The sequence below is a fragment of the Nematolebias whitei genome, chromosome 22 (assembly GCF_014905685.2).
Source record: "Nematolebias whitei isolate Nwh7 chromosome 22, NemWhi1, whole genome shotgun sequence".
Lineage (NCBI taxonomy): Eukaryota > Metazoa > Chordata > Actinopteri > Cyprinodontiformes > Rivulidae > Nematolebias > Nematolebias whitei.
Genome location: NC_056519.1, coordinates 14,055,963 through 14,066,827, shown reverse-complemented (window position 1 = coordinate 14,066,827; position 10,865 = coordinate 14,055,963). Strand labels below are relative to the sequence as shown.

The 10,865-nt window shown below is 38.7% G+C and overlaps 1 protein-coding gene across 1 annotated transcript in view; it reads right to left on the bottom strand.

Annotated features, from left to right (window-relative positions):
* Positions 1-10,865, bottom strand: part of snd1 (staphylococcal nuclease and tudor domain containing 1) — a 205,072-nt gene that overhangs the window by 133,394 nt on the left and 60,813 nt on the right. The window contains exons 14-15 of the mRNA XM_037696080.1: positions 9,918-9,990; positions 2,411-2,552 (exon numbers count right to left, since the gene is read on the bottom strand). Coding sequence (XP_037552008.1) covers positions 2,411-2,552; positions 9,918-9,990 — 215 coding nt within the window. The remainder of the gene's footprint in view (positions 1-2,410; positions 2,553-9,917; positions 9,991-10,865) is intronic.

Here is a 10,865-nt window from a genome sequence, read left to right as displayed (position 1 = left end):
AAAAGAGCAGTCATATTGTGACATTTTCTGATGGTGTCTTACTTTCCTGTTTAAGTATTTTATCAAAAAGTGTGATAACATCCTGGATTTTTATGTGTTTGAAACAAAGAGGATAAACGAAGGCACGAGGGTGATTAAGGACAGTCAGCCTTTTTCAGAATGAAAAGTTTGACTGTCAAAGGTATCTTGGTACATTTCTTTCATTCTGAGTTGAAGTTAATTAAAAACCCATTGTTTTACATCACCTTGTTTGTGGATAGACTCTGAAAGACAAAAACATCTTAAACACGCACATCAACATTATTCATTCATTATTGTTCAGCAAAACAGAATCTTTTAAGGCACATGAGGCTGAGAAAGCAGATAAAAATATCAGCTAACACAAGCAAAATTCTCTCATTAGAATTCACCATCATCCTTTTGGCCCGACATTATAAAGTGACCAAGATGAAAACTAATCAGGATTTTGAGTGCTTTGTTCCTTCTGTAGGCTGCTCAACACGGACATTGCTCATCTTAAGCGACAGCAACCTTAAAGACTCAGAAGACCTGTTGCTTTATTTATGGCATTTTAAAAAGGTATTTATTATGTTTAGACATTGTTTGTTGGAACTGAACGTAAGAGCTGAGAAGATACACATTATCTGACAAGTGGGACTTTTTAAGTAAATTTTACTGGCTGAGTTATAATATCCCACAATCCATAAACTCTAGAGTCTTTGGGCAAGATACTGACCACACACTGTCCTCAACATTGGCAGTGAATGTGAAATAGGCATCTTCTAAATAAATTCAATTTATTGTGAGTTTTATTTTTGACTAATAGCAAAGTTAACTTACTGTTGGAGCTCACTTTGTTTTGAGTATGTGACATGTCCTCTCTGTCGCTGCTCATGAGATAAAAGAGGAGCAATAGCAAAATGCAGCAAGGGAAATAAACTGACTGTTGTTGAATGCCAAAAGGTACAACTTGAAATTCTGAGAACATCAAGTTTTCACAGTTTGACCTTCTCAGAACTGAAGAGGAAGAGAGAAAACGACTGGGATAACAAAATAAAAAAAAAGTTTGCACTTGAGCTATAAAAATAAAAAAGGGAAAGTTCAGTCAATACCCACTTATTCACTTGAGTTTTAAATCCCTGTTTGCCTGAACGTACCAGACAGTTTTTAATAATGATAAGAACACATGAAGGAAAGAAGAACTTGGGAGTTTATTTTACAAGACGAGAAACAAGATGTACTTCAGATTGCATGGGAAACCAACCATCCTCTTTGGCTACTTTGAGATGGGTCTGAAGAAAGTGGGAGGAGATTTAACTGACTACAGAGATTAATATTTCCAATATGGTAAACTGTCTGTCCCGTCTACATTATACAGTAGTCCCTCACTTATTGTGGGGGTTACATTCCAGACAACCCCGTGATAAGTGAAAATCCGTGAAGTACAGGCGTTATATTTTAGTATTTATATACATTTTAAGGCTTTACAAACCCTTCCTACACTCTTGCTATGTTCTTTACAATGTTCTAAACTGTCTAAATGCTCTAAAAGAGCACAGCGAAAGAGAGCAGACAGACTAATACTAAGGTTACTGAGCCAATCAGTGCCTGGGGGCGGACTGGCCATCAGAAGCGGACTGGCCATTGGGAGCACCGGGACATTTCCCGGTGGCCTGGCCCACTCAGTGATCGGTGAGGGGGACTAAAGGCTTGGTTCGGATTGCGCCTGATTATTTTAAATAAACAATCCATGCCGCTCGTGTGGCTCACTCAGGTTTAAGACAGAGCCCGACCCCCCACAACCCCTCCGTTCTCTTTCTAAGGCTGCTGTCACAGCAAAGCAGAGACACATGTCCTCTGTTTTGCTGTGACAGACAGCTTCAGAAAGTGAAAGGAGTGAGCGGGGGGTCTGTCTTATATCCGACTGAGCCGCACTCAGCCACTCTCTTTTTTTAAACTGATTCACTCTCATTTTTCCACTTGAGTATTTTCTTTGATATTCTACATTTGTTCACCTGATCTGTTCATCCCTGCTCCCTGAGCAATAGCGATGGGGAAAGACAGACCCCATTCTCCACCCCCTCCTTTCTCTTTCTGAGTCTGTCTGTCATGCTCTGCTGTGACAGGCAGCCTCAGAAAGAGAAAGGAGGGGGCTGGGGACTGTCTCTCCCCATAGCCAATCGTGTGTCGTGTACAATCTTACATTGAAAACCTGCGAAAGCGAGTCTGCGAAACTCGAACCGCGAAGAATCGACAGACTACTGTGTATATGAACACCTTTCAGTAATGAAACAAACATTGAATCAGTTTCAGCACTGAAGAAACAAAAGCCAACACAGATCAACAAATACACAATTAGATGACACTGAATTAAAAGGACGCTGACATTAGAAAGGTAAACTAAACCCACCAGCAAGCAGGAATGTGATGAGACAGGTTTCTTTGGGCATGTACAACTTGAGACGTGAGCCGCTGAAGACGTATTCAACAACAGCTTCTGACCGGCCAGCTCTCTGCAGGAAGGGGAGGAACTGCTTGGCTTTTTGTGTCTCCTGATTAATACAGAAAGAAAGGAAAAAAGATTAAACATTATTTATTTTGTTATACCGTTATCTCACAACAACCAAATTATATTTAAAATATGTCATGCATAGACTCAATGCTCTAATCTCGTTTACAGAAAGTTTTTTCCAATATTGGCTTTGATTAATTGGGAGTTGAAAAGTGACAACATGCATACACTAAACAAAATAACTCCGAGGGCTCGATGATGGCTGAAATCAGTTTATTTTTCCCCGAGACATCTTTATATCTTAGCAGAGCTTAATGAAGTCTGCCTCGCTTCTTAGTGACACATCTGGACTCTGCGCAATCAAAAATAATTCCCTCCTCCTCCTTGCTTCCATCTCTGTCTACAAAGGTGAGTCACTAGCTTACTGCTGTACTTGGGCCAAAATTACAAGCAGAGCTAAATCCTGTGTATTCAGGCAACGCTAGTCCTGCAGTGGCAGGGGGAAGATTCATAAACGATAAAAAAATAATTTAATATGTGCCTACTCCAGCCATGAGCATGTAGGCACAACAGACCAGTGAGTCATGAAACAGTGTTGTGTTTGTGTGAGGCAGCGTGGACACAGGGTGGAGGAACAAAGGCTCAGACAAGAAACGTCACAGCAAACACACGAGTAATGTTTGTTTCTGTAAATTTATCAGATTTAACCATACTTCAAGACCAAAAATGATCTTTCTCTTCCTATTTCTTACATCAAAAACCCAAACAGAAATGACAGACAAAGACAGATTACAGCATGTCATTAGTGGGGCTATACCACATCTGTTCAAGCTTTAGCCTTAAGATGTACCACCTGAACTCCACCCACTGGATTTCAAAATAACCCCTCGAGTGGGAGATGACACTCTCGTTCACACAAACATTTACAGCACCTGCAGTGTGTGTGGGATGTGCAGTCGAACTTGGTCCAGAAAAAGGGAGAGACGTGAAATAAAGAGGACCTCATTATGCAACCTTTAAAGGTACGAGGTGAGTCAAGTACTTTATCCACTCTCCTCCCACCAACTCTGTACATCTCCAACAGTATACATTTATAAACATATCTGTGCTCTATTTGTGACTGCATCCCACTCGATGTGCATAATCCCCTTTAACAAACCTTTTCCAAAGGATGCTGACGTATGAAAGTGTGTAGTTCCACATGGAGATGGGTGTGCCTGTGCACAGTTGTGTGTAGGTGTGCATGATACAAGAGGGAGGAGAGGGAAAGGGGAAATATGCTGGAATTAATATGCAATGTTGCTATTTTAGTCCTTTTATTAGACTACTCATCTCAGCCTAGTCAAACAACTGGTGCATACATGGGATTAAATGCACACCTACTGGGAGTCGCTGGCAATATTCTAATGTTGCTGCAAATCAAACATGTACTACTGAAGCTATGATTCTCAAACTGTGATATGGGGACCATGGGGAACTATTTAGAGAGTCAAAGCACAGGCTGAAGAATGTCAAAAAAGATTTAATCTTCTATATAATTTAAAATGTGAATTACTGAATATCATTAAAACCATTAAATTTCTATACACTGCTCAGTTCATACCATGAGACCAGTCTGGACTCCCTTAAACTGAAATGGGAAATGGGCCTGGAGGAATCCATATCAAACTCAATCTGGAGAAAGATCATTAAGAACATTTATTCATCCTCAATCTATCTGAGACACGCTGTAATTCAATTCAAGGTAGTGCTCCGGCTGCACTGGTCCAAAGACAAGCTGTTCAAGATCAAAGCCGATCTGGATCCTGCATGCAATCGTTGTAAAACTCCAGCTATACTCTCTTATACATTCTGAACCTGTCCCAAACTGCAGACCTTTTGGACATCTATTTTTGACACCTTCTCTGGGATATGCGGGAAAACTGTACACCCATCACCACTCATCTCACTGTTTGGGTGGTCCCTGTGTAGATGTCCTTCAGCAAGTACAAGAAGGATGTGATTGCTTTAGGCTCTCTTCTGGCCAGGAGTCTCATTTTGTGCAATTGGAAGGACCAACACCCCCCAGCCTATATACATTGGATAAGAGAGGTCATGTACCATATTCATCTGGAAAAAAAATCAGATACACCCTGAAGGGTTCTGCAGGAAGATTATGGGACACCTGTCAGCCTTTTCTGTCATTAGTTGAGAACATTTCAATGCCTGTATAAACTATTTAAGTATGTGTGAGTGACTGATCTGATGGAGTAGTGGGGTTGGGTGGGAGGGGATTTTGTTCTGTGTTCTTTTTTATTTTTATTTTTTTGTGTGTGAGGGTTTATTTTTGCAAAAGCAAAAAACTTAATAAAAAGACTGTTTAAAAAACAAACATTAAATTTAGTAAATAAAGCATTTAAGGTTTGTTGTTAACTTATAGGCCACACCCTCTGTAGTGAAACTCGGGTTCTCTGGTTATTTTAGCCATTACCACTATAGACACCCTTACCTGGGGACCTTATAGCTGAGGATGACCAGGCCTTAGTATGTTTCTTAGTCAGGTAGTTGTGTGGAAGTGTTACAGTCGGAATAAAGAAGCAGTTTTCATGTTTAGTTAAGAATAGATGCATTAAAGTAAATGGGCAAATTTACTTTTTTATGTCAGAGATTTTATCACTTCACCACTTGCTCTTGCCGAGGTTGGACGCTTTTTCCCTCCCTTCCTCTCTGCTTTGCTTTGCTGCTCTGTCTGTCTGTGAAACTGCTTTTGAGCCTCTCTTGCATATCTTCCGAACCATAATTATGGACTTGATTTGATCAGTTGGTCCCTCATAACAATTGATAACATTTCTTCGAAGAGAAGACAGGCTTTAGGCGAGCAGATTGCCCTGTTGGCACGCACGCAGCTGGATATCTCATCGACTTGAAGACTTATGATATGTCCATCTCTGTTGCCAATTGTGGATTTTAAGGATGCACATTTAATTGGATTTACGCTAACTGGTTCCTGCTTTTTGGATTCGGCTGGTTGCTGGTTTTATCTCCAATCAAGGTAGTCGGGACCTGCTCATACTGCTTGCCTTTATGATGGCTTGGTTCATGCCTCGAGTACCCAGACTCAAATGCGTTGGGCTGAATGGATCAGATCTTGGGGATTTTACTCAGGCCCGTTCCATCGGTGTGGCCATGTGATTTGGACATTTCGGAACCATTTGGACCAACACAGACTCAAGGCAGACGTCATTAAGTTCTGCCTGTCCCCAAAACAACTGTGTGTTTATCTGAATTTGGCTCCCCTGGCTGGCCTTGAAGGCCACCTTATCTGAATTTGCCTGGAGAACATGTAATCCGACACCCTATGTGCTTGTTTGTGCAAGGTGTTTTTTTAATATTAGAGTTTTTTTTTCTTCTCAGCCAAGAAGAAAGAGTCTGATAGGATTTTTTTTCACCTCCAATTCATACGTGTGTACAGTTTCACTACTTTTGGTCTGTCTAAACAGATCTCACTTGTAAATAAGTCTTCTAGGCTCAATGTGACTTATCTGTCTAAATAAAGGTCGAATTAATTTGTTTGAAACATTTCATAATGAGCTTTAAAGCTATCTTGCACTTACAGGTTTTTAATGTATGTTATAATGGTGGTACTTGGAAAGCTTAGTATTCTTTGAGATGGTACTTATGAGAGGTTTGAGAAACGTTGCTTTAAAGCAGGGCTATTCAACTAAACTGCTCAGAAAGCCACAGTTACTGGCCACAGTTACTGAAAGCCAGCAGGTCAGGGGCCGGACATTCAGCAATTAAAGTCATTATGTAAACAAACTAAGTATTAAAATGATCTGTTACCTTTTAAATTAGTTTATTTAGTTGCATTGAATCATAAATGCAATAAACATAACTCAATTATGTAAATCAAATAAATTACATTTCAAAAATTATTTTCTTGCAAGAAAATAATCAATGTTCTTATGTGAAACAATATTAAAAACAAAAATGGCACATTATGCCTCCTTTTTAACACATTATTCCGACATCTCTGACTTGCCAAATCTTTACACCATTGTATTTTTATTCATCTTGTTTTGATGCTACAGGGGTGAAATGCAATGGTGGTCTGCCTAATTTGAATGACAAAGTTATTTAACTTTAAAACTGACATCTAGACTCCATACTACACAATGAGAGAAATTGCACTTCTTCGACTGGACAATGGCAGAAAAGTCCGGTTCAAAAGATGTAAGAGTGATTTGCAAGCAATGATGCAGGCACTCATTTGTTAAGGAGGAACGAGCACTGGTTTTATGACAGTGGAGGGATTTCATCCGTGGTGCCACAGCTTACAGCCGTGCAGACAGTGCAATTTTTTTTTTGCAATCGAATGTCCGAAGCAGATGAAAAAGTCTGATCGAAGCTGCCGTGTTTGGTTAGAAAATGCCTGCGCAGGTTGTAATCCTTCGCCATGGCGCTGCACTCAGAGCAGACACATCGGCTTGTCTTCAGCAATTTCATTGAAAACATATCTATCCACTCACTGTAGAATTTACAATTTTCGATGTCAACTTTTCTTTTGATCAGCTTTGCGAATGACATTGTGTTGCCGCGTACTCTAACTACTCTCGTTAGCAAGCACAATAAGCTACAAACACGACACCAGTCCGGACGGTCTGTGGTTGTCAGAAATACTAAGTGATGACTGGCTGCTCCAACTGACTGCCCGGGATCATAGATCGTCTATACAAGAGGATTGACTCTCTATGAAAATATTTCTCATTTCAGATTTTGTTCTTATTCTGCTGACTTTTAATATTTCAAATCTATTTTTTATATTAAATAGATACATTGACAGGCAGAATGAGTTGTATAACTGTCGATCTAGAAAAGGATTGCCTATTGTCATTTTTTTTTAAAAATCAAGGTCTTATGTTTTTTGTTTGTTTGCTTTTGTTTTTTTTAATGAATTTATTGGCAGGCCAGACTGAAATCACCCACGGGCCAGAAGTGGCCCATGGGCTGCCAGTTGAACATCCCTGCTTTAAAGCATGTCACACAACTGTTAGACCATAATGTCTAACAGTATAGGTCTACATATATATATATATACACACACACATACAAATCATGTATAGGTCATCTCTGCTTTTGCTAGTTAAATGGAACAACTTTTAAAGAGCTTTGGAGTTTTTCCCATTAGAGGTAAGATGCTGCAGATATGCCTCTTTTCCCATTATAATAAAATGCATTAATTATGGAATGCATCCCCACAAGCCGTCATACCTAATCCCAAGTTACTGCTGCACATCGAATGTGGCCCGTTTTGCCAATTAAGTTTGGTGGAGGTTTATAGATATGAAATATCTTAAAACCCCTAATGAAATATAAATGCTGCTCTGTCAGCACAACAATTCCCTGTCATAATTATATTTACAAGCGTTAATCATTTATCTGTGCTGCTCATACAATATGGCATAGGATGGTTATAGTGATGACTATATAAAAATAAAAAATAAAAAGATTTGAGAATTAATATGCAGTGATGTCAGGCTTATTAACCAAACTCTCAAGTCACTCTCATAATAGAGGTTTAAACTTTTAGCACTAGAGGAGCTTAGATAAAAAGGGTTACTGATCTTAAAAAGGCCTCCTCAAATTCAATATGACACTTTAAAGTTGATTTACAGAGCTTATACGTGACCAGCAAATCTGGGGGAAGCACTCTAATCCTAAAAAAAGTATTGGTCCTAAGTGAGTGAGTTATTTACTATGACGGAGCTTTAGGGCCACGCTAAGAAAAAAAAATGAAAGTCATAAAATTACAAGAATAAAGTTGTAATATTACAAGAATAAAGATGAATAAAGTCTTATTATGAGAGTAAAGTCGTAGAAGATTTTTTTTTTTTTTTTTACATCTCTCCTTTATTTATTTATTTTCCCCATGAGTCGGATCCATGACGCGACCTGTCAATCAATCAGTAGGTGTGTCAGCAAATGACCAGTCCGAAGCTAAATGCTCCTCACCTGCAGAGAGCTGCACTGCAGCACATCAGAGCGTACCACCTTACTGTAAGCAGGTTTAAAGTCCTGATACTGATAATAATCTGATTTTCATGTGCTAACATATTAACTATCTCTTTATTTGTAAAACCAATACTAAAGTATAACTTAACAAGAAGCTCAACATTCTTCATTTTACCACAGTTAAAATGTGGTAAACCCTGCTTTATCGTGTCGGAGTTTGGATAATATTACGACTCGTTTAGCTTCGGATTGGTCATTTGCTGACACGCCTACTGGACTGATCAGACTTGGGAAAAAATAATTATAAATAAACGAGAGCTGTAAAAAAAAAAAAGTCTCATACGACTTTATTCTCGTAATACTATGACTTTATTATCGTAATTTTACGGGTTTCTTTTTCTTAGCATGGCAATGCAATCTTGTCCTTTTTTTTTTTTCTTTAGCATGGCCATAAAGCTCCGTTGTAATTGACCTTAAAGTCCTCTGGGTCCTAAGACAAGTGAGTTCAAGTGACAAAGACAATGCTGTGTTGTGCTAATGTTTTAGAAACTTAGTAATTCGCATCAGACTGACTGGTGATTGGTCAATGAGGAAGAGATCAACTGCCTACAAGCAGAAAAGGTAATGGTTATTTTAGGAAAAAATACTTACTGATATGACAAAAATACTGGTATGGAGCCATTAAACACATAAAATCACCTTGGTAATGTCCTTCCAAAAAGCACGACTTTGAACGTTTTGCGGGTGAGACATTATTTACTGCAGCTGTCTTCATCGTAAATGAAAAACATAGTGCCCTTTATTAGTCCTAAACTAATTTTTTAGAGATGGTATGAATCCCGATATACTCCACTAGATTTGTAACAGTTTTGAAATTAAATTTCACTGCATTTACTTTAATTGACAAAACTGTGTTACCTTCTTTGGTACAACAATATTAAAATATTTTGACATGAACAGAGTATAAAAATAAACAAAACTAAATTACAATCTAAAATAAAATGTAAACACAACTGCTTCATTGTGAGTTTAAAAATAAAACTTAAAATGTCCCAAGCTGTACATACAAAAGCCACATCCACATAGATGTGTGCCAGTAACCTTTACTGCAGGGTTTTATGGTTTTCCCACACTAATGTTCATGTGATGAGAACTCCCAATCAGGCTTCATTAGCTCAACGATAACTCAATCAAGACCCTGAGCCCCCCTAAAGAATGAATCAATGATTACAGATCGTCTTCTGAGAATCACCGGACAAATGCATCTTTGTTACGTTTTAAAAAGTGAATTAATTTGCACAAAGATTTCATAGCCTACAATTTATAATACAAATGTTTATCCCATCATTCACATATTTCCATCCCTTGTGTAGAATAAACTAGAAACAAACAAACAAAGAAAAAAGTTACATACCCCAGAGATATCAGCCACTCTGTGAATGGGAACCTCCTTTTTGCTGTGCAGCCCTTTCCCATTCTTGATGGCCCTAAATTCAAACAAACAGCCACACTATAAAGAAACATTTCCTACAAAGCAGAAATATATCTAATAATGCATCAAAAGCATAAGGCTGAATGATTACTGAACCTGGAAAAGGGTCATCAGAAATGGAGGAGTTTGTCTTAAAAGAAACTCCAAAACTGCCATTGCACCTCAGTGTAAAATACTTGTATAATCTTTTTTTAGTCCAATTTAGCAAACATTTAGGCTCAAAAACTTGGGCTGAAGGAGAAAGCATAACAAAAGAATAGTTATGGCTAGGAATGTGCAATATATACGATACACATTAGAAACTATAGACATTTAGCCTATGACAGAGATCTGTCTTCTACCGGCTAACCGCAGTAATGCTGTGTCCGATGTAAAATCAGAGTTGTCCGATTTAACCGTTACGTTTTTTTAGTTGAAAACTGTGCGTGAATGGTGTTAAAGTCTGTTTTCTTCGAGAGCTAAGTAGTGAAGCTACACGCTAACTACGGCCGGCTTGCCGTACTGTTGCCATATTCGGACGCATGTGCAAAACGCCGTGTTCTGTCGAAAGTCCTCGAGGCTCAATGGGATTTATCTGTCTAAATAAAGGTCGAATGAAAGTTAAAGTAAGCGTTGGTCAGCTTTAGAAAGTGCATTTGTGCTAAATAAAAAGGGTTAAACCTGCTCTCTGATCTGTAAAAGAATGCTGTGCTGTATGATTTTACTGCGAGATCCTTTCTGGTCAAGCCACAGAGGAAACTGGTCGCCATTTTGTGTCAGCTCTCCTTAAAGAGGAAGGAAACACCCACTGGAGGAACCTCTCATATTCTTTTGAAGCCAAACCTTTGTCTGTCAGAAACTGACTCAATGGACAGGTGGAGACTGCATCAG